Source organism: Rhinopithecus bieti, unplaced genomic scaffold (assembly GCF_001698545.2).
Source record: "Rhinopithecus bieti isolate Rb0 unplaced genomic scaffold, ASM169854v2 scaffold_19861, whole genome shotgun sequence".
NCBI lineage: Eukaryota > Metazoa > Chordata > Mammalia > Primates > Cercopithecidae > Rhinopithecus > Rhinopithecus bieti.
In genome coordinates, this window is record NW_016809659.1 from 1,478,275 (window position 1) to 1,503,054 (window position 24,780).

The 24,780-nt window shown below is 36.3% G+C and overlaps 1 protein-coding gene across 8 annotated transcripts in view; it reads left to right on the plus strand.

Annotated features, from left to right (window-relative positions):
- Positions 1-23,295, plus strand: part of HDAC9 (histone deacetylase 9) — a 941,976-nt gene extending 918,681 nt beyond the window's left edge. For 5 of the 8 annotated variants that reach the window (XM_017890061.1, XM_017890068.1, XM_017890062.1 and 2 more), the window contains 2 exons: positions 2,824-2,971; positions 16,887-23,295. In XM_017890061.1, the coding sequence (XP_017745550.1) occupies positions 2,824-2,971; positions 16,887-16,926 (188 nt within the window). In that variant the 3' untranslated portion in view covers positions 16,927-23,295. The remainder of the gene's footprint in view (positions 1-2,823; positions 2,972-16,886) is intronic. The other 3 variants (XM_017890066.1, XM_017890063.1, XM_017890064.1) reach the window with 1 other exon arrangement.
- Positions 23,296-24,780: the final 1,485 nt, after the last annotated feature.

Below are 24,780 nucleotides of genomic sequence, written 5' to 3' on the forward strand. Positions count from 1 at the left end.
GTATTTTTATGTCTACTGGAAGGTGGGTGGAGGACAGCCAAGTGCAGAGGAAGAGGCAATTTAAAATTAGTGCTGAGTAAGGATTTTAGCTCCTCTGCCTATTAGCCATGTGATCTTCAAAAACACTACCTGACATTGCCTAAATAGTTGTCACTAGGGTTAAATAAAATTACAAATTATAAATGTAGAAACACCTAGCACAGTCTTGGCACATATTTAGTTCTCAATAATGCTAGTTTGTCTTTCCTACAGTCTTTTACAATTTGACCCATAAGCCACTAGCCATATGTAGTGTGTTTGTCAGAGTCCCCACATTAGCCGCCATAGAAAACAAGAAAAGGATGTCCTAAGGCATCAGTAGCTTTGTAAATGTCATCTGCTAAGATAATGTTTAATAATAATATCTTGTGTAACTCATTACAATATATGTACTTATAGAAGGCATATGGAATTTTCAACTTGGGTAATACTACAATAACATTGACTTGAAAGTAAGTTTAATAGTAGTGGACCCCTATGTCAGAAGGTCTTATTGGCATAGAATATGGGTGGTGAGACTGAATTTTCTCCCTGAATGTGACATCTGTTCCTTCATGAAACAGTAAGATAAAGAAAGGCCAATCATGAAATATTACAGCTGGATAATATTTGACATTGTGATCTAGGGAAACTAGGCCCTGGGAATGCAACTGCCAATTCAGAGATAACTTTCAAAGTTGAGAGATGTAGGGTAGGCCAAAGATACATTTGCAACCTCCCAAATCTCTCTTAGCATCTTCTAGTTTTGATTCTGTTACTTCCTTTTGGATTAGACATCATCGTTTCCCACTTGGACTTTTGCCAAGATGTGAAATGAGTCTTCCTGCCCCCACTGTTATCACCTTCCAATCCATCACCCGTAATCTCTTCAAAGGGATCTTTTAAAAACATAAGAGTGATTGTATACCTTGTCTGCTTAAAATGCCCCCTCATCATCCTCAGGCTGAAGTCCAGGATCATTGGTCTGTCATTTAAGAGTGTGTATTAATTAGCCCTTGCCTACCACAGCAGTCTCATCCATCCCACTCCAGACTCTTCCTGTGCTCCAGCCATTCCCAGCAGTTGATGGTCACCCAGTAAAACACAGAGACTCCAGTCTATGTATATTCGTATGTGCTGTTTCCCCTTCCAGGGATATCCCTTGACCACCAACTTGCTCTGCTGAAGATCAAGAAAAGATTTGGAAAGGCAATCAACACTTCAGGATGATCAACTATTAGGTTTTTTAGGAGCACATTTGCACTCTAATTTCTAATGGTCTTTCAAATACTCAGTCAAGTGTTATTTTTCCTGGCAAGTCTTCCCATAGTTTCCCATCACCTTAAACACATGTTCTACTTATTCCCGTTCAAGATCACCATGGGCATTTTACACACAGAACTGTAATTCTTAACTAACAGGGCTGTCTCACCTGGACCATGCATTTCTTGGTGTTAGGGAAGCATCTTTGTGTCCTCAACATGTGGAAAAGCCTTAGCTTTCAAAAAATGTTAGTTTTTGGATTCACTGACAGAATTGTTATTGTTTGGTGCAAATTAAAAGCTTTAGATTCTCAGACTATGGTCAGAATAAGGGATCACAGCAAGTTAAATAGTAACCGACACCTATGTCAGATGATCTTGTTGGCATGGGGAACAGATGGGGAGACTGAGTATCCTCCCATAATGTGACATCTGTTCCTCTATGAAACAGTAAGATAAGCAAAGGCCAATCATAAAATGTTAGAGCTGCAAGAGATTTGAGGCATCTCCCTATTTCAAGAGTCAGAAATAAAGTCCTGCGAAGCCTCACTAACGTCATTGGGATGGCAGCGCTGGGTCCAGAACTCTGTTATCTTACTGCCCAATCCAGCATTCATCCATTTGCCTTTTCCACTCAAACAAGATTTTTTTTTTCTAAGAAGTAAGCAAACACTGCATACCAAAGTTCTTGCCATCCAGTCAGGCTGCAGAGATAGTACTAACCTGGTGAGTCATGTCGGCACCTAGGGAGATTCTCTTGCTTTGATTTGGGGCTACTCAGCATTTCACAAAAAAATAGCCTAAGGGCTGCAAGAAAGCCATTAACTCTGCTCTTTCATATTTATCCCATTGGCATGTTCTCATGAAATGACCTTCTATTTTCCTCTCTTTCTCCTTTCCTGCCTCAAAAAAAGAAACATCAGTATGACATATGGATGGGCTCCAACATCAGCCAGTACATATATTAAAGTTTTAAATCAATTATTGTTCTAGTACACACCCTGAGGTTGAGAAAGAAAGAACATCCAGGACTAACAAACCTGATTGTTCTGGCAAAGTTGCCATTCAATTCATGCTGGCATTTCTGGACTTTTCTTTTTCTTTAATATTCCAACTTCATTTTCTAAAAGTTAATGATTCAAGTAGCAATGTTTAACAGTACGATTCCATTCATTTTCTCTGTAAGAGTGCTGCCTCCTGGTCTCTTGCGGGTTTCCCAGGGAGCGTGAAGCCCAGAGTTTGCTTACTTAGTTGCAGAGACAGCTGTCAGTCTGAGGGTGAGTTCAGGAGGCCATGGATTATTCCTCACTTTATTGCTGTGTGAGCAAGGGGGAGATTCAGCTTGGGAATATGGGAACTTCACAACTTGGCATTCTTAGATTGAGAAACAGACCTAATCATAACAGTCAAGAAACCAAATTACAACTGTGTATAACATGGGGAATTTTAACTTAACAACTCTCTGAGTTTGACTTATGTGAGTATTCTGATTATTACTGCTGTAATTACAATTCTTATAAAGTATGATGGATGTTTTTCCTAGGCAAGTATTGGAAGTCAGTAAGGATGGTGGCTGTGCCAAGGGGCTGTGCTCTGGCTGGTGCTCAGTTGCAAGAGGAGACAGAGACCGTTTCTGCCCTGGCCTCCCTAACAGTGGATGTGGAACAGCCCTTTGCTCAGGAAGACACCAGGTATGAATCCAGCATGGGGGAATAATCCGGGTCAGTCACATCCACATTCATCGTTGATGTTTGTGAAACTTCCTCCTGGCTTTCCTTCACCTGTCTCCTCCACTTCCACCACTTGTCCTCTCCAAAGCCACAGATGCCACAGCACATGCTTTAGGCTATCAAGAATTCATTGCTTCATTCTTCATGCAAAATGCAGAACTGGAGCATGTGGTTGCAGTTCACAGAGAAATAGAGGGGATGAGATAGATGGTGAGAAAAATCACGCTTTATCAGATAATTGAGTACAGTTCGTTATGGAAAGAGCTGCTTGTGGGCTTAACTCCTTTTCCTAGTTATCTCTGTTTTTCCAGATGTTCTTTTCCTTTCTCTAATCATTTTGAAATTGCTGATATAACAAAGAGAAAGAGGAGAGTAGAAGATGGAAAAAATGCTAGACCATTGGATAGCCAAAATATATACACACTCCTTACATGGTTGTCCTTGAGGTCCAACAACTGGATAAAGGTGGAAGTTGCCTGCAAAGGAGACAATAGACTGTGTGTAAAGGACTGTGTGAACTTGGGGCTAATTTTACTTTATTTTCTAAGACAGAATTGGTTTTAATGTATCTTCTATGAATATAGATTTCTGGAGAAAAAAACACAGTTAACCTAAGATTTGGTTCGCTTGTTCTCTTTTTAAGGAATGTTTGTCAGTTTGTGCATTTGGTGTTCATCATTCAGTTCTACAGTAAATGGTACATTCAGAATTTCTTTAAAGTCTACCAAAACCACCACAAATGTACATTAATATTGGTGATTTCTATGGCTGACTTCAAGGTCACATTTCCTCAATTTAAAAACAAATCAGGTGAGGCTTTACTAAAGCTCTGCCAGCTTGCACTCTTAAATTGCTCTGGAGAAGGAAATCAGACTCCCTCCGTCAATAACATCACCATTAATTACGCAGATCCTGCTACTAGTGCACAGGTTGGCAATCTTCCCAAGAATGCACAAATACGAACAGTCCTACTTTCTTGCTTTTACTGGATACTCAGAGTTTAATGGATTTAACATCTTGTTTTGGCCAAGAGCAGGAGATAAAATGAATAAAAGATTTTCTTTTATGCAATTATTTTCTCTTACCCATAACCACTTAAACAGCAGATCAGCAATAAGGGGAAAAGTTGTATATTAGTCTATTGAAAGATATCTTTATATGAATATCTAGAGCATAAGGGAAAACTTACTTTACATCTTTGATAATATGAACTAACCCCCTGCCGTTCCCAGCTAAGAACTGAACCAAGTTCATAATCCAAAGGTGTTGCAATTATTCCCAAGGCCAAAAACAGTTAGTTGTCTGTCATCTGAGGGCCATAAAACTGAGGAAACTAACATCTGTTAGTGTTGGATATAAAAGGAGCATAGCTATTCTTTAGAATTAATTTAATATAGAAAAACGAAGCTAAATTTCAACCTAAGTGAAATGAATTGTAAATATTTTTGCCCATTACATTGCAGAGCTTAGAATAATTAACAATAATAAGTGATGTTATGAGCCTCAAGTAATATAAAAATCTCAGCAGTTTGGCAGGAATTGGCCCTGTAGGCAAACTTGTTTATCCTCAGGTAAATAGTGTGCTTGACTCATGATAATCTATAGGGATTGAACCTTGGCTTCAGTCCACAGTGATTTTTATTTTCAGCTTCGTCTGATGGCAGAGAGAGAATATGAATGTTCTGATGTGCAGGAAAGCATAGTCAGAACTTGTAACCTGGTTTCATGTTCGTTTATCACTTTTAGACAGATTACATCTATTGTGATTGATTTTCTTGTGGGAAGAAAATGGTTTTGCTTGAAATACTTTTGATGACTTTGAACTGAACTCCCTTTTCAGCGGAGGAAAAGAAAATTCTTCTAGAACTGGCTCTTGCATTTCAGCTGAACCATGCATGAATTTCATCAGAGACAGACAGACAGACACACACACACACACACAGAGAAAGAGAGAGAGAGAATGCTCTGAAAAGCCACAGAGCATTTACTCTTTTCAGGGGAATACTATCAGTATTGTCCCCCTACTCAACACAGGAGAGATGACTTTCAAAATGAGATAAAGCGGCGGAAACGTTTCTGGGCTTTTCTTATGAAAGCAATATTATAAGCACGCAGGAAATTGAAAAATTAGAAAAATCAGAGAGCTAAATGGATGGAAAAGAGTGAAGGCAAGATTCTTTTTATAGGAAATTCTTGCCAGTTATTTTGGAGAACATATTGGTGTTTGGAGTGAGATGACTCATTTCATACTAAGATTTTGGGTAAAGCAGCTCTTTTCCTGGCCAACTCATATCTGACTCATTTACCACTAGTGAATAAGGGATAAAATGCTCCTGGCTAAGAACCATTGTAAGTATTTTTTGTTCATTTTTCTTGGATGGGGGAGGGGATGAAAACACAGTGCAGATAGTCATTTTGTTTCTATAACTACATTGATGGGCCTTGAAGCGTAAGTTACTAGGAAAAGTTACTAGGAAAAGGCTGATATGTGGGAATTCATTTGGGGATAGTTAATTTTCAATTATAACACATAATTGTCCAGGGGCAAAAGACTTGATCAAAAAAAAGATTGACGGGTCAACAACAAAAAAAACAAAGAAAATACAAAAAACCCTGAAGGGATCCAAGTTATATAGTCAAAGAAAATTAAATATATAGGCCTGGTCACATATAGCATACTACTTAGCAGCAAGAAGTTTTCTTCTTGTTTGCTAGGAATGTGTACCTTTGAACAATTGTATTTTGCATTTGTTGAATATCTGTTTCAAAATGCTTCTACTTTGGAAAGGTCAGTGCAGTACTCAGGTTTACTCTTGGAGACCAGTTCAGGCTCTGCTGAAGATCAAGAAAAGATTTAGAAAGGCAATCAAGACTTCAGGATGATCAACTATTAGGGTTTTAGGAGCACATTTGCACTCTACAGTGCCTGACTTTGTGACTTTGTGATTTTTTTTTTTAACTAACACAAAAACCAAATTAACTTGAAAGTTAGATTTGCAGTTGTCATTTTGACCTGTAAATCGTGTTACATCTTTTTTTTAACAAAATCCAGTATAGTTGTCTCTAATCATTTAACTTTCAACTTTTGGCAACCTTTCTGAACATGATGGTTTCAAGTCATCAGATACTACAGAAACATGAGAAAATATATTATCTGAAGTCTGACCACTTTGTTTTCTGAGTAACTATCTAGTTTATGAATATAAAAGTGTAATAATCAGCTAAATCCAAGTATCATCTACCTGAGCTTTGAATGGCTTATCAATAGTTCCAAGGACATCACAAACCCCATTTTCCTGAATCTTAAGATTTATATACAAATATAGACCATTATTAAATATGCATTCATATCTAATGTACTTAGAGACATGATTTTCCTCAAATAGCCCATCCATCCAGTAGGATGGTGTCTCCAAAGGCTTCTAGAAGCTAAATGTTGCACAAATTATTCAACCCTCTTATTTTATTCTATGATACCATTATGTTGAGCACTTGTTTAGGTAACGAAGAACTTACTCAGACAATTTAGATAACTAAGTATGTGTGTTAGGCTGTTCTAGCATTGCTATTATATAAATAGCTGAGAATGGGTAATTTATAAAGGAAAGAGGTTTAATTAGCTCACAGTTCCACAGGTCTTTCAGGAAGCAAGTTCCTGGCATCTGCTTGGCTTCTCAAGAGGCCTCAGGAAGCTTAAAATCATGGAGGAAGGTGATTGGGGAGTGGGTACGTCACATGGCAAAAGCAGAAGCCAACAAGAGAGAGAGTGGAGGGGAAGATGCCACACACTTTTAAACAGCCAGATCCCATGTGAGCTCAGAGCAAGAGCTTACTTATCACCATGGACATGGTGCAAGCCATTCATGAGTGATCTGCCTCCATGATCCAAACACCTCTCATGAGGTCCCACCTCCAACACTAGGGATTATATTTCAACATGAGATTTGGGCAGGAACATTTATCCAAACTATATTAGCAGGCAAACATTTCAATATAAATTTTGTTTTTAATTTTCATCCAGTGTCAACAAAGTCTTAGCCAAAAATTGAGGTGAGATTTGGAAGCTCCTGGTAAAAGGAACAATCTGCCCCCTCTTCACATATCTTTCCTCCTCTTCCCAGAGCCATCATTTTATCTCTATTTTCCCAACGTGTCTAACATGTGGTCTTGAGGTGTGTGAAGTCTGACTTAGAACGTTAGGGATGTTGTAATCCTCCAATGCCCAATTATGTATTTTGGGGTTCAGTTCTGTATTATTTGTAAAACAGTGTTTACTTTGAAAAAAGAAACAAAATTGAATAGAAATATATATAAACTAAGATGCATAGTTTAGCTTCCAATCTCATCTTTGTCTTCACTCCTTCAGTCCTGTCCTCTTACCACTACAGAGGAAGAATAGAGCTTGCCTCTAGAGTCTCCACACTTCACAGTTGTTTGCTCAAGGGCAAGTTACTTAATCTCTCTGGGTTTAATTTTCCTCATCTTTAAAATGAGAGAAAAATTTCATAGAGTTGTGAGAATCAAATGAAACAACACATCACAAGAACTTAAAACAATACCTGGAATGTAGTAAATACTTGATAAAGATTGACTTTCAGTATTTTCTATCATTTTCTTCTTCCTCAGTTTGTTACAGTTTTCTTCTTCTTCTTCTTCTTTTTCTTTCTTTTTTTTTTTGTTTTTTTGTTTTGTTTTGTTTTGTTTTGTTCTTTTGAGATGGAGTCTCACTCTGTCATGCAGGCTAGAGTGCAGTGGCATGATCTCGGCTCACTGCAATCTCCACCTCCCAGGTTCAAGCGATTCTCTTGCCTCAGCCTCCTGAGTAGCTGGGACTACAGGCACGTGCCACCATGCCCAGCTAATTTTTTGTATTTTTAGTAGAGACGGAGTTTCACCATGTTAGCCAGGATGGTCTAAATCTCCTGACCTCATGATCCACCCGCTTCTGCCTCCCAAAGTGCTGGGATTACAAGCGTAAGCCACCATGCTTGGCCTGTTTCTTCTTTTAATATATTGGCCATGATTCGGTAATCTATAATATAAGAATATAGAGCCTATACTTGGGCATCTATACCTTTAGCTGTTCATAGGTTAAATCCATCAGGACTATCCTCCAACCAGCAGAATGAGGAAGAAGAACATGTGAAAATATCAAGTTCATTCACTCTTTCAACACTTTCTGATTATTTCTAGGTGCCAGATAGTGTTAGGTGCCAGGACCACAAAGCTGCCTTGTACTCCTCAAAACGTTCACATACTTTTTTACAGCAGCAGTAGAATACTGCAAATTTAATGGCTTAAAACAACACAAACTTTCAGTAGGTCGGAAGTCTAACCCCGGTCTCACTGGGCTAAAAGCAATGTCTTGGCAAGGCTGCCTTCATTTCTGGAGGCTGTGGGGGAAAATTGGTTTCCTTGCGTTTTCCATCTTCTGGAGGTTGCCTTAATTCCTTGGCTCATGACCCCTTCCTCCATCTTTAAAGCCAGCAACTTCACATCTATCTGACCTTTCTTCAGTCATCACATCTCTCTCTGACTTCAGGTGAGAAAGGGTTTCTGCTATTAAGGGCTCATATGATTAGATTAGACTCATCAGGATAATTTAGGTTTAATTTCTCCACCTTATCACCCTTAACTTTAATCACAACTGCAAAATCACTTTTGCCATGTAAGGTAACATATTCACACGTTCCAAGGATTAGGACATGGACACCTTTGGGGACTATTACTCTTCCTACCACAGAAACAAACATGAACAATCAACTATAATAAATGACAAGTCTTTGATAAGATTGAAATAGGGTCCTGCAAAATGAAAAAACAAAGCAAAACAAAACAAAACACCTTATAGGTCGAGGACTAGGGAGCAAATCACAGAACCAGGGAGAAGTGAATCAGCGTGGAAGAACATGTAGATTTCACATAGTAAAGAGGGCAAAAGGCATTCAAGATGTCTTTACTTTGACAAGACAATTTAAGAAGCCCTTACTTTACAAGACAATAACTTGAGCACAATATATATATTTTTAATTTTTACTGCTGACACTCAGTCCAAAGTATCTTCATCTCTCATCCAAACTTTTACAGTATTTTCCTTACTGGTTTTCATATCCAGTTTTACCTTCTTTCTAATCCATTTTATACACCTCAATGAAAAACAAAACAAAACAACTGGAAAGCATATCTGGTCATGCCTCTGCTTGAAACCCTTCAATACTTTTCCGTTTCCATTAACATAAAGATCATCATCTTCAATAGGTGCCATAAGGTCTGTATGAGTAGACCCATATCTATAATTCCTGCCTTGTTTCTAACATTCTTCCTCTTTCTTTTCTGATGTGGTTTCCAACAACGACCTTAATTAATTTTTAATGGAAGTATATCTTACATATAATATCCACACATTCTAAGATTTTTACCAATGCCACACTCGTATAAACACCACCCAGAACAAGTTCAAGAACATTTTTGTTACCTCCAAAAGTTTGCTTCTGCCACTTCCAGTCGGTGCCACTCCCTCTAGAGGTAACTACCGTTTTACTTTTAACATCGTCAATTATGTTAGCTTGCTCTCGAATTTCATTTAAATGGAATCATGCATGTGTACTGTATTTTTTAATCTGACTTATTTCACCTCATTAAGCATGTTTTTGAGATCTATTCATGCCATTTACAATCAGAAGTTCATTTTTATTATTGTACATTACTCCAGTGTATTAATATACCCTAATTTGTTTATCCATATACCTGTTGGATGGATGTTTGGCTTGCTTACACTTTGAGGGTTATTATGAATAAAGCTGATCAATTAATTATTATTGTGGTTTAAAAACAAATGGAAAACTTACCATCTTAACCATGTTAAGTGTTCAGTACAGCAGTGTTTATATGTGTATTGTTGTGCAACAGGTTTCTGGAACTTGCAAAATGAAAACCTTGTAACCATTGACCAACTCCTTCCTCTTCCCCCTTCAGCCTTTCAGCCCCTATCAACCATCATTCTGCTTTCTGTTTCAGAGTTTGACTACTTTAGATACTTCATATAATTGGAACCATGCAACTTTTGTCTTTTTCTACTGACTTACTTCACTTAGTGTAATGTCTTTAAGGTTTATCCATGTGGTAGCATATGAAAACATTTCCTTCTTTTTTTAAGGCTGAATAATATTCCATTGCATGTATATGCCACATTTTCTTTATCCACTCATCCATTGATGGACTCTTGGATTGCTTCCACCTCTTGGCTATTGTGAATGAATGCTGCCATGAACATGGATGTGCAAATAACTCTTTAAGATCCTATTTTCAGTTTTTTTGGATGATATATACCCAGAAGTGATATTTCTGGATCATGTGGAAATTTTATCTTGAGGAATCGAAATCTCTATGACATTTTCGTACAAGTTTTCTTTTTGTGGTCACAGCACACAGTTTTTTTGGATAGATAGCTAAGATAGCTAAAAGTAGAATTGCCGGGTTGCAGGGAAGTCATATGTTTTACTGCAAAAGAAACTTCCAAACTGTTTTCCAAAGTGGCTGTACCATTTTTCATTCCCACTAGCAATGAATGACTGTTCCAATTGCATCATAGCCTCACCTACACTTGACAAAATCAGTCTGTATAATTTTAGCCTTTTATTGTGGGTGTGGAATGATATTTCATTGTGGCTTCAGTTTTCCTCCAAAAAGCCATACTCATGTCCACATCAGGGCTTCCTTGGCACATCCCTTCTCTTCTGTTTGGAATGTTTATCCTGTCCTCGACCTTCTTCCACCAACCCTTTATTGGCTTTCCCATTCTTTTCATCACATCCTGTAGATTTCCAATCAAATATTACTTCTTCTTCTTCTTCTTGAAAAATGTTCACTGACCACTAATCCCCAAATTAGATCAGGTCCTCCACACATTCTCATGTCTTCCTTACACTTCTGCATTATTCCATGTGACATAGTTGAAAATTGGATACATTTTTGTGCTTATTTGATTATTTTATGTTTTCTCCTGTCAGCTCCTTATGAATAGAATCTGTGTCCCTTTGGCTTAGCATTTTTTTTTTTAATAGCAGTATATTACCTGACACAAATTAGGTACTCAAGATCCATTTTTTTAGTAACAGATGAGCAAAAGTTCAGAGAGGATATGAGTGCAAACTTTGGGAAAGGACTCTCGGGGCAGTTGGGGTGCCACAGAGTTGAATAAGCTAGCTGAGTAGAAATGGATCATGGCGCAAAATTTAATGGAAGGGAATTAAAATATTACCATTGGAATTTGAGTTATATCCTGTTTTCAGTATTAAGCTTTCACAGAGAGAGAGAGACAACTTAGGTCTATATGTTGAACAGAGAGTGTCATGGAGGAGGGGCCAGCATACTGTTAAAGGGACAGCCGAGAAATCCTTAGGGTAATAGTGGTAAAGAAGCCAATTAATCATGGTAGAGGAAACGGAGAGGAAGAAAACCTAGTGTAGATAAATTGCTGAGAAATAGTGAGTAGTTGGTAATTCATGAAATATCAATGAAAGGGGAGAGAAAGAAGTTCAAATTAATAGTGTGGATGATAATGCCATTAGCTGAGAGAGAAAAAAGGAAGAAGTTGGTTGAAGGGGACTAGATATTGTAGAATTAAGAGGTGAACATGGAGAAAAGGAAGTGATAAGGCAAGCTAGGGTTGAGCAATGGTACTAATAGAAAATCTATGTCAATTCCCCACAAAAACTTGCTGCCAGTTGTATTGTTATGGAAAGTCTGAGTGTGTGTGTGTATGTGTGTATGTGTGTATAAATGTTTGCTTTTGTTTGGCTTTTATTTCTGCCCAGCCTTATGATATGAGGAAATATATTTCCAATCACACATTTAGGTGTGGAATTGTTACACAGGAAGTTTGTACTGAGAGTATTTCTGGATATTTATTCTTTTGTTGAAAATTCTTATTTCGTTTTTGATTGAAATTATTATACTTCTAAAGAGCATTGAAATCATCCCAACATATGTATATAAACATTTCAAAAACTATCTATGGGATGTCTAGTATGTATACAAAATGGTATAACATTGGAGGGGAAAAATCAAAAATAAAAGTGAATGGGGAAATGAAAGATAGAACATAAAATATAATTCATAAAACGCGAACTAATATATGAATTAGTTATATATAAAATTAGTTTGTGAATGCTGGAAAGATAAAGATGTCATCAGGCCAGATGCGGTGGCTCACGCTTGTAATCCCAGCACTTTGGGAGGCTGAGGCGAGCAGATCAGGAGGTCAGGAGATAGAGGCCATCCTGGCTAACACGGTGAAACCCCGTCTCTACTAAAAATGTAAAAAACTAGCCGGGCGTGGTGGCGGGCGCCTATAGTCCCAGCTGCTCGGGAGGCTGAGGCAGGAGAATGGCTAAACCCGGGAGGCGGAGCTTCCAGTGAGCCGAGATCGCGCCACTGCACTCCAGCCTCGGTGACAATGCGAGACTCCATCTCAAAAACAAAAAAAGAAAAGTCATCAGTGAGATAAACAGAGTTACTTATGACACTTATGAAAGTCATTTGATTCTCTCTCTTTTACTTTGGCTTTTGTGACTTACTGAAAGTCAAATCTTTGTCCAAACTGATTAGTTATCAAATAAATGCAAATTTGAATAACAGCAAGGCATTGTTTTACATACATTAGATGGTAAACATTCAATTAGAATATAATGTCAATGTAGAATGTGAGTTCTATGAGAGCGGGGATGTTTGTCTATTTCGTTCATTGCTATGTTCCTAGTTCCTAGAACAGAACCAGGGCACACAGTACACACTCAGTAACTTTTTCTAGAATCAATGAAAAATATTAGTGAACTAAGTATTGCTAGCATGGGTGGAGATGTGGGGATTTAGAGCCTCACTGCTTTGGGAAGATAAACTATGGTAGCCATGCTGCATACTAATTTAGTACCATTTTATATGCATAAAATATGTGACCTGCTAATTTTGCTCTTGGGATTGTATACCAAAGACATTCTCAGCGGAAGTCTTTAGAGTACGTGTACTAGGAAGTTCACTACAGCCTTATTCATGGTGAATAGAGAGTTGGAGTCAAGCCCAGTGTCCATTATTGGAAGAATGAATAGTTAAAATGTGGTGGATGCACCGTATGGGGATGCCACGTAGTAGTTACCAGCTTCAAACTAGATAAACATTAAGTGCATGACGGATCTAATAAATACAGTACTGAGTGAGAAAACTATGCACAAGTGTATAAAGATAAAATTTACATAAAGTAAAAATATATACCCCCAAAACAATAATACACAGCTGTAAAGAACACCTGCAAACAAAATAATGTCACAGGTATTGTATTGCTTGCCTTTCAGGAGGAAGAGGAGTAGAAGTAAGAAATAAGAATTAAATTAAATCAGCAAAATGTGAAAATGTCTTATTAAATAACCGCATTAACATAAATTAACAAATGCTATTTTTAAAACCACAAGAAATAAGATTTAAGAGAGAATACAAGAATTTAATTTAACACTACATCTTATCTCAAGTGAAATTACTTCCTTTTTGTTTTTTACTTTTGTAAATTATCTTATGACTGTTGTACTGAATTGATCCTTCTTTAGGATATGAAATCTTTGATTTTCATTGACAGAAAACTATCAGTGTTCACTGTGATGTTGTCTTACTGGAGGGAAGCTTACATCTTTCAATTAGTTAAACCATTATACTAAAATTTATCTTTGCTGGGTTGATTTTATAATTATCTCTGAACTTACTGTCTTCACCTCCCTGCATGTCTTTCCTTCCCCCAGTTTGTGTCTTTGTTAATTAAGGTGAACTAGGCACATATCTAGGGATGACTGAAGTGGGAAGCCTCCGGATTTTCAGAGCACTGCTTCTCATTCCTCCAAACACAGGCATTAAAGGGTCATCACTCACCAGGTTACTTTCTAAATGTTCCATAAAGAAATCATCATTTTAAAAAATGCAGACATATAAAATAGTGACCTAGGGACAGGGATTATATGAAGATAATGCCACCTCTACTGAGAGCTAGGGATATGAGCAGGGAGATACTATAAATTGTCCCAATGGCAGATATAAATAATCCAGTTATTTGACAATTGTTTCACACTTCACAATTTATAAATCATGTTTTTTTACATTAACTCTTTCAATTATCATAACCCTGAGGGCAGGTAAGGGATTATTATTTCTATTTTAAAGATAAAATTGACAATCTAGAGACATTGACTCAAAGTCAAATTTTCTAAAGGAAAACATCTGGGACTTGAACCCAGAATATGTACCTTGAAATCCAGGATATTTTCCAACTTGCTATGCTACTAACACTTCTATGCTGCAAGACACTGGGGAGAATTGAGGGTGGACATGATAGCTTACCCCTGTAATCCCAGAATTTTGGAAGGCTAAAGCAGGAGGATCTCTTGAAGCCAGGAGTTCAAAACCAGCCTGGGCAACATAGCAAGACCTCATCTATAATTTTTTTTTTTTTAATTAGCCAGGCATGGTGGCACATGTCTGTAGTCTCAGCTATTCAGGATACTGAGGCAGGAGAATGGCTTAAGCCCAGCAGGTTGAGGCTGCAGTTAGCTGCGATTGTGCCACTGCACTCCAGCCTGGGCAACAGAGTGAGGCCCTGTCTCAAAAAATAAATAAATAAATAAAATGAAAGAGAGAGAGAGAATTGGTTAGTTATGTATATGTGTAGATGGTTCAATCGAAGGTGGGCAGCTATAAGTGGTTAATTCCACAAAAAGAGGTCAATATAAAATGATTTCAAAGAGAGGAAAAGGCAGAGAAGCATCTGATGGAAAGCTTACTATTGTACCTGCAAGTTGCCCTGTTTCAACCAAAGAAGCTTAATTTTGGGCAGTGAGTCGGTTGCAGTGTAGACAGCCTACTCACATCCTTTAAGCCTAGGTTGGACATGTGGAGAATTCACAGTTCCTCCACCACAGGGACATGTGTATTCCTTACATCTGTGACCTCTGAGACATTTCCCACACATGACTGTCTCTGGAATTCCAGCTACACTGAATCCTGGATTTGGGGAAAAGATTATCCTACTGCAGCTTAGGTTAGAAATTGGAAAAACCAGTCTCCATTAGAATATCCAGTTTGAGTTCTATAATTGTATTATTCACATATTCTCAGATGTAAATAAGGCTATATATTTATGTATGAATTAGTTTCAAAACTTAAATGTTTTCCTTAATTTAAAAGCTTTCTCCTTCGAATGCTGATCATTTTTGATAGAAAAAACTTTTCTGAAGTATGACTCATTTATCTTATGTACCACTTCTAAACACTCTCTCACAACCTCCTTATCCCAGACACTCTAGGACAGGCTGTAACTTCTTAAGAAGCAACTTTTTAAATATTCCACACAGACCCTTTTAGAATTTTCTTTTTTGGTAACAAGAAATAATGAAGACTTAATGATTATCATTCTTTATCCTTTATTTTCAAAAGGATGCTTTAAAAATTTTTGATTGCCATCCTATGGATAAAATCTTTCTTTTAATGTTTTGGATTTGTTATAAAAATGCTAAGCTACTACTGTATTTGTCAACACCTTTATTTAGAGATGCATTGAAATCTTGCCTTTTTTTCTTATAAATCTGTAAAATAACATGGCCAAATATTTTATTTGTTTGCATAAACAGCTATGGTTTAAACATAGCATTTTTTCCTAACGTGAAAGTAATTCATTATGGAATCCTGGCAAGTAGGTAAACATTGTGAAGAAGAAAATGAAAACCACTGCCTATTATTCTGCTACCTAGAGAGAAGCATCATCCAGATATTGTTTCCTTCTGGTAGCAAAGGCATAACTTGCATTTGTGTGGCAACACGATTTTATGCATGTTAGACAGCAAAGGGACAAGTCTAAATTATTAAGTAATGTCTCAAAGTGTTTATTATTTACAGGTCAATTTTACCTCCTTTATTTTTTAACCTTTGCTAATTCTGTAAGGAACGCCATTTTTTTTTTTCATGGTTTACACCTGAAACCACAGCTTCACAAAAGTGTATTTAAATCAGCAGTTGCAAAATTAACAAATCACAGAGCTCAGACGCAAACTGAATTCACCCGGTATCTCATATCCCAGTAATCTTCCCACGACAATCCAACTACCTCATGTATTTGGATTCCTGCTACAATTTATTCTATTGACTAAATTAAAAGTCATTCTAAAAGTTTGCCTTAAAACACCTTCAAAGTGTTACTAAATTAAGGTTAAATCTCAAGTATAAATTTTCAAGCAATTAGTTTTGGTTTTGCCTGCACAGAACACCCCGCAGATGATGCCGAATCAAAACTATTTACACACTACCATAGTGCATTTCTTGTAAAAATATTGGGTCTGTAGCAACGATTTGTTAATCAAATTCAGAATTTGATTTGAAATGCCTCCGGCAGGCAGCCAATCCAGTTATGAAAGAACAGAAGCAAAAACCAGAGCCCTAGTGAGTCTCCTCCAGAAGCTAGCTGGGTCCTTTGCGCTCATTAGCAAACTGGTTCCATAGGAAATCACAGCAATTGCTCCTAAGATAAAATATCCTAGTTAATTTTTCAATAAATTATTGAACTGTAGTAGACACAAAACATATACATTTTGGAATCTAGAGTTATAAAATATTCTGACATGTTTTAATATAAACAGGAACATTTCCAATGATTGCTTGGATCGAAAATGTTTTTCCCCTTGACATTTGTTTATACTTCCTAGGAAAGAAATTCTATTTATGGATAACTGAATAACACAAATAAACATTAGAGAGAGCTGAAAAATCAGCTTTGATTATGCATGAAAATCTACAATGTCATTGTGTACTCTTATGCCGTATTCTGATTGCCTGTTTATTTTTACAGAACTGCTGGTGAGCCTATGGAAGAGGAGCCAGCCTTGTGAAGTGCCAGGTCCCCCTCTGATATTTCCTGTGTGTGACATCATTGTGTAATCCCCCACCCCAGCACCCTCAGACATGTCTTGTCTGCTGCCTGGGTGGCACAGATTCAGTGGAACATAAACACTGGGCACAAAATTCTGAACAGCAGCTTCACTTGTTCTTTGGATGGACTTGAAAGGGCATTAAAGATTCCTTAAACGTAACCGCTGTGATTCTAGAGTTACAGTAAACCACGATTGGAAGAAACTGCTTCCAGCATGCTTTTAATATGCTGGGTGACCCACTCCTAGACACCAAGTTTGAACTAGAAACATTCAGTACAGCACTAGATATTGTTAATTTCAGAAGCTATGACAGCCAGTGAAATTTTGGGCAAAACCTGAGACGTATTCATTCCTGACATTCTGATCAGCTTTTTTTGGGTAAATTTTTTTTTCAAACAGTCTTAACTTGTTTACAGGATTTGCTTTTACTATGAACGGATAGTAATTCCACCCAGAATGCAATGTTTCTTCTTTGTTTGTTTGTTTGGTTTTGTTAGAGTTTTTTTTTTTTTTTCTTAACTTTAACACACAGTTCAACTCTTCCTAGTAAAAGTTCAAGATGGAGACACTAGCATGAGGCTTTTTTCAGTGGAATAAACCACACTGCATCTCAAAGTCCAAACGCCAAAGGAACCTCACACACTGTTTGTAATGGTGCAATATTTTATATCACCTTTTTTTTAATGTCCATAATATCTTTGTGTTCTCACACACAGGCGATTTGCAATTTTGCAACTGTGTTGGAGAATGAAGTCCCCCCACCTCCCAGCCCTGCATACATCCCTTGTTCTCATGACAGTAGATCTGAGCAAATGTTCCGGCAAGCATTTTCAGTGTCTTTGAAAAGCACGTAATCTTTCAAAGGTGGTCTTAATTTGTTGCAAATCTATCAAGGACTTATTCACTCACCTTTATTTTTCTGCCCTCTGTCAATTTCTTTCTTCTTACCTTTCATCATTCGTTCCTACCTTTAGAAAAACTGAAGATTATGCATAATTTCCCCTATTACTTGAGGGCCTTGACTATTTAGATTATTTTGTTTATTTTCCAGGTTAACATAGTTGTTTTGTCTGATTGCATTTTATTAACTGTGAAGCTGTTGACACGAATATCACTTAAGCATCGTTGGTCAATTTTCTATATGTTTGAAATGTGTTAACAGAGGCACTGCTTATTTGTAGTCACCTTGAATTGACTTAACCTAGAAGTTGTGCCTTCATGTGAAAAAAAAAACAAAAACAAAAAACAGCCTTTAAACAAGTTGCCTTAGTGTCAAAGGTTAAAAATAAAGGACATTTATTTCTGAGATTAAAAGTAACTTACTAAATATAAGTAGGTTATCCTCCTACCTCCTAAAATTCTATTTCAACGTACAACTCAAACACCTAAAGATATTGAGGTAGAATATCTCACAGTATTTAATATCTGACAATGCTTTTGAAAGAGTTGATGTTTCTTTTATATATTTTCTAACTCAAAGGATATATTAAAGCCATAAGTGAAGATTGTCATGCTTTTATTCAGAAATCTGAAAGAAACCTTAATTAAAACAAGGTTTTAGGGAAGGCCATGATATGAAAGATATGGAACAATGTGGTTTTAGTTAGAGAGGACTCTAACCTGTAAATCAAAGATGAAAGATTTCACTCAAGTAGAATTATATAACTCCCTTTGTTATACAGTCAGACCATATTTTTCATGCATTTGGTTTTTTTAGGATTACCATTTTAATTTTAAAGACTTTTATTACATATACAAAAATGGCTCAATACTTGGTTTAACATAGAAATTTGAGACACTCTTTGAAATAGGAAATCTGAAATGGAATGTAACTTAGTATTAGGTAAAAATTGCTTTCATTGCATAAGGGCAAATTCAATCTAGATTCATAGTAGTAATCAATTTTTTATAAATTTTATTTTCATGATATTTTCAGAGAAATTCATACCAATCATATTTGCTAGCTTATGTTATTTTGCAGTGATTGCTTGAGGATATTTACTTAAAAAAATAGGAGAGCCAAAGGCTTAACAAAAGACTCTTCCCCATTTTAAAAGGAAACTCATGTTTTAATTAGAAAATAATCGTGTAGTTTTAAAATAAACTTCATAATTATAAATTTCTGTCATTACTTTGTAGTCCTCCCAGATATTTTTTAGATGTTGAATAGGAAAATAAAACAGTGTAATGCAAACATACTAATTTACTGAAGTTTCCTACAACAGTTTAGCCACATGTTTATGCCAAGCCATTAATCTGATATAGCCAAATCACTAGGACATCTCCATGGTTATTTACATTTAAAACTTGACACATTAATGAGTTAATCACACATTCTGCCATGTGACACCATACCCAATCGGTTGCACTTAGAGTCTTTCAGATACCTGGAGAAGCAAATGAACTATGGAGAGGATTATTCACAGCTGAATGTAGCTGTAAGAACAGAATGCCAGTGCTTTTTGATTATACCGTTACAAGATGGAGCATAGCCCTGAGGGACAGAATGGAGGCTTTCAGAAAATATCAACACTTCTTTTGAAATAGACCAGCACTTTTTGAAAGGGTAGTTTCACTTGATATAGTTTTTCTTCACTTACAGGTTTAAATTTTATTGCTCACAATTGTTCTGAATGAGAGGCTAGAAGAGTATTATCAATTTTGCATCTCTTTGTGATCCTTACTTTGAAGAAAATCACATAGGCTCTCTCACAGTCTCATGATATCTCATACAGGGTGAATAAAAATGATTTTTCATAAATCTAGTAAATAATACTAGGAGTTTAATAAACTGTCAAACATAGGTATAAAAAGAAGTCTTAAATATTAATTTTCCCAGTTGTATAATTTGGGGCTGCATATTAAACTAAAAAACACAGATCGTTTATTAAACAGTAACCAAAATGGACTCAAAACCAGAGGCTGTGTTACCATTGCTTCGTAAATGGAAAGAACATTTTGAGATGAACTATCATTAAATATTTTAACAAGTTCATAATATCAATAGTGGGGCTGGAAGTCAGCTTTGGAGAAAATAGAGATATTTATGAAAAAATGACTACAAATCACATTTCCGTTACCAATCCTGGGGATAGAAATCTTGCCTTCAGTTTTTACTCCAGCTCTACATGACATTCTCACTAACGTCTCACTGACAACATGATGGCCTTGAAAGCAGGGCATCTCCTCCCACAAAGGCTTCAGAAATTACAGGACTGGTCTCTCTTAATAGTTCAGTCCTGCTTTATTTCCAAAGGTCATTTATAAAGCCTTGTGGATTTACTGGGTTTCTTTACAGACTCCATATGGAAGTAAAATAGAATGATCATTTGGAAAGTCTCCTGGGAAAAAATTCCTCTTCAACCAGCATTTTAAAACTTTTGTTTGTTTTGAGATGGAGTTTTGCTCTTGGTGCCCAGGCTGCAGTGCAATGGTGCAATCTCGGCTGACTGCCACCTCCGCCTCCCGGGTTCAAGCAATTCTCCTGTCTCAGCCTCCCGAGTAGCTGGGATTACAGGCACGCGCACCATGCCTGGCTAATTTTTGTGTTTTTAGTATAGACGGGGTTTCTCCATGTTGGTCAGGTTGGTCTCAAACTCCCGACCTCAGGTGATCCACCCACTCGCTGAAATTACAGGCGTGAGCCACTGCACCTGGCCAAACTTATTGTCTTAATGCCAGCATTTATGTTTAGAATAATTAATTTGAATATTTCTTAGTATTTCTCTGTTGAACGTTTATTCTCAACTTATCTCAATGAAAGAAATATTAAAAGTCTTATAGACCCAAAAGAAACAAGCCAAACTTTACCGTTTTAAAAGTGATTCATTCTGAGCTTGAAATGACTCTGTCAGTGTCTGATGTTGTCATTTCTAGTGGCATGTATCTTAACATTCTTTTCCTGCTTCAGGAATGAAATCACTTGTCCTGCTGAGAAAATAAGGGGAAAACAAGATAGAAGTAGAAAACAACACACCTGTTCAACTATTTTCATAAAGATGGCGTTTTCACTTTCAAAAGAAATGAAAACCAGATGGCCTATGTTAAGAAGTGAAGGCATTTAGTTGTCTTCAAAACGAATCAACATGGTCATGATCATCATCAAATTTCTTGTGTTCCCAAAGGCCACTATTATAGTACAGTTTCCAGCAGTATTTTGTACAGTGTGCTGCTTTGGAATGAAATATTATAATGTATCTAGTCACCTTCATCAACACCACCATTAAATATGTAAGTTCCTATGTGTGGCTTCTTTTTCTGGGCATATTTGCATCAAAAATCATAGCCCTTGCCTCCTTGCTTGCTTTTACTCCATTAAATGCTTTATGAAGCAGAGCATGATTGTCAAGTGGCCAGAGGATGATATTTGTAAGTGAACAAGGTATACTCACACATGCTATACTCATACTACAGAACTTAATTTCTCCAAATCAACTGCAGTCCATTTTATCTATGATATTCCTGGCTTCGTATAATGGTTTTGTAAAATACATTAAATACAATTGAGTCAGTTATTACTATGCTGGAAATAACTAGGTCAGACAATTAAACCTAAGATTTCTGATCTGGGGCTGTTTGGACTTGATCCAATAAGGTAACAAGGTTGTTGCAATTTCTCAAACCATCTTAATTCTCAAACTGAAACATTTAGCAAATACATGGTGAATCTGGTGTAAACTTACAATCTTTCTAACAAATAATGTTCTTTCAACTCTACTTTTTCTGCCTAACAATCTATACCAAATTGCCCATATCTAAGCAATCAAAAGTTTCTGAACTCTCTACATTACGTTTCCTTAGTAGAAATGACCTTGACAACTTATTTTCTGAGATACCACTAGGCCTACTGTCTTTCATGCCATTTAATATAAACACTTTGATAGACACTCTGTCTGTCTTTTGTTTTTTATCTTTTTTCAAGAGCCACTTGACTTTTTCAAATATTCTTAAAAGATAGATTTAGTTATTGTATTTTGGTCTAAATTTTGGACTTGGCAGTTTATTTTACTAAGCAGAATTATTCTTTTTGTTTCAAACATAGTTTGCCATCAATCTTGCTACTCCCTAATCATGTTGTGCTAGTTACTGTGTAGAGAAAATTGTACATATATTACCTTGTCCTTTGGAAGATGTCTTGGAGTCAAACCCACAAGCATGAACTCTCACCTGAAGGAAAACTGGCAAAGGAGGAACTATAAATCAATATGTTTTGAAAGGAAGAGATTTCCAGACTTTTCAAAAAAAAATTGGAATCCTTTTATTTTTTTGTTTAGGCCTTAGGCACAATAGAAGCAAATGTTGCAACATCAAATATAATAGGGAGAGTTCAATGTTTCCTGGGACATTGTGGTCATGTCTTGAATCCCCTTCTTGGAGCTCGCATTTTATGACAATTCATAGAGATCTTGCAGCAATATTGGGCTATTGGTTTTACTAACTTAAAATTCAACAGAAATGGAGTAATTTTAAAAAAACAAAGAATTAAGAATTGCAAAATCTGAAGTGGAATGACACTTCCTTGGGTATGTAAGGGTTGTTTTTGGATAAAACTCTCCATTTGTTCTTCCTACACTTTAACAGTCTCAAATTCTTTCTGCGGAAGCAACATGAGTGTCTACCTCCACAATAAGTATGATATAGGAAATTGCCCTTTCAGTGGTTTCTAGGTATAACAAACAAGCCGTTAAAAATGAGTGACTATTTTGTAGGTTACAGCCTTAGCAGTCTGTGTCATTTGAAAGCAAATGTCCTGATATTTTTAAATAAGGTAGGCAGGGCAGGCAGGAAACCAATATTTATTACTTTTGTGATTAAACACTCTAGACCAGGCTTGTTGATGTGTATGCCAATAATCTAGAATTTTTGGCTACGTGTAAAATAAAAATGTCTTTTCTATTGTGGTCTGATATCTGTTTCTGTAATAAGATCAGTTTGTTGTCCTCTGTGCACCGGTGGTTTTGCCCTTAATTTTTTTTGGCTAGCATCACCAAGATCTGTCATCCAGAGCTGCTGAGAAAAATACATGTTGCCAAACTTTTCTTAAAATTGTGCTGCCAGTGGTATTTTCCCAGATGTGAAAAATAATAATCTAATAAAGGATTAATACCTAATAACAATACCATTGTTGAACATGCTCATGGAATGTCCACCTTCTTCTTATTCCTTTTTTGTATTTGAAAATGCAATGGTGTGTTCCAGATTATCGTTGATGTTGTTAATGTCATGACTCTCCTTTGAAGAGAATAAAAGATTCCCCTTTGTTTTGTGTTTTCTACTGAATTAGATTTCCCTCTAGTCCTATGTGAATAAAAGCTATTTGAAATAAAAGTGTTCTTATTTTCTATGTCCTTGGTGCCTACCATTAGACTCTGGATAGTAAATATTTGATGAATATTTGTTGGATAAACAAAATATTATGAATCATGAATTACCATAAAATGTACTATTTCATTTTCAAAAAAAAAGATTTACTTGTGAGTAAACCTCCCTTACAATAACGTGAAAATTCACAAAAGAAGAAGTAAATTAAAACAGAGTTGCTATTTGATTGTAGTTTGATGGTTAGAATAAAGAACAATAATAACTACCACTGATTAAGTACCTGCCGTGTGCCTGTCACTCTACTGAACACTGTACCTGGATGATACTTAACCATCACATGAACCCTGCATCATAGGTGTTATTAGTCTAACTTAGAGATGAGAACATCAAGCATTAAAAAGGTTAACGCATTGTTACAGTGAGAGACAGGATTTGACCCTTATCTACATGTATCTATCTCTAAAGTCTATCCTTTCCAGATGTATGTATGACACATCAAAGATGACATACTAAAGATATTCTTTGACTAAAAAACTATGATTAACCTTCAAAACAGACTGTATGCTCAGTCTTTGCTAAGTTTTATTAAGTCATTTAAATGGATCTGGTAATTGTGGCTAGATTTGTACAGTAAGTACAAGTTAAAAAGTTACTGTTTCTATTCCTATATCAACAACTTTCTCTAATCTAGCCAAGAACCCTAAGATATCTTTAGAGCACATACTCCAAAAACCGTTTAAATATTCCAAGACCAATACTTATTTTTGTATTTTATAACCCCCTGCAATGTTTAACATTATAAAATGTAACTGTTTCCAACGGACAATGGTTTGGGTTCCTTCTGGGAAAAGATAGTAATATTTTGTCTAACAAAAGGTAAACTTGAGATGGAGTAGGTGGGTAGACTGGGTTTCAATGGTAAACACCTTTGGTTTAATCAGATTTGTCAAATGGCAAATGTTACTTTGTGGTTCTTTGTTTCATTTAAGTTTCCATGGTAAAAGCGAGCAATTGAAGAAGTGGAGCCTATGTTTAAAAGTAAGAATGAATGTCATATTGTTATTTTAAAAGAGTAGTTTGTAGTTGAAAAAGGAAGCCTGAAGAATATCTGTCACTACTTAACACTTCTGTGGTGCTTTAGGGTTATTGAACCCAAAATATTTCCAAATATAGTAATTACCCCTCAACTTTGTAATACCAATAGGCTATGCAAATTCCTAGGTCCTCCAGGTTGACCATAAATAGGTAATTCCCTTCATGTCCTAATAATTACTTTGGAAAAGACTGACAGCTGTTCTTTCAAATGTCCTACGAAAAGGACAGTAAGATTCAGGAAAAGAGATGAAAAGATTAATGAATTCCTTCTGTAATCTTTAAAAAAACCTGGAGAAATAAGAGGATTTTTAAAAAGATTACATGTACCTTAGATCAAATCAAATTTAAAGGTCTTAGTGTATCTAGAAAAGGTGTTATTAACTCCATAATGAAAGC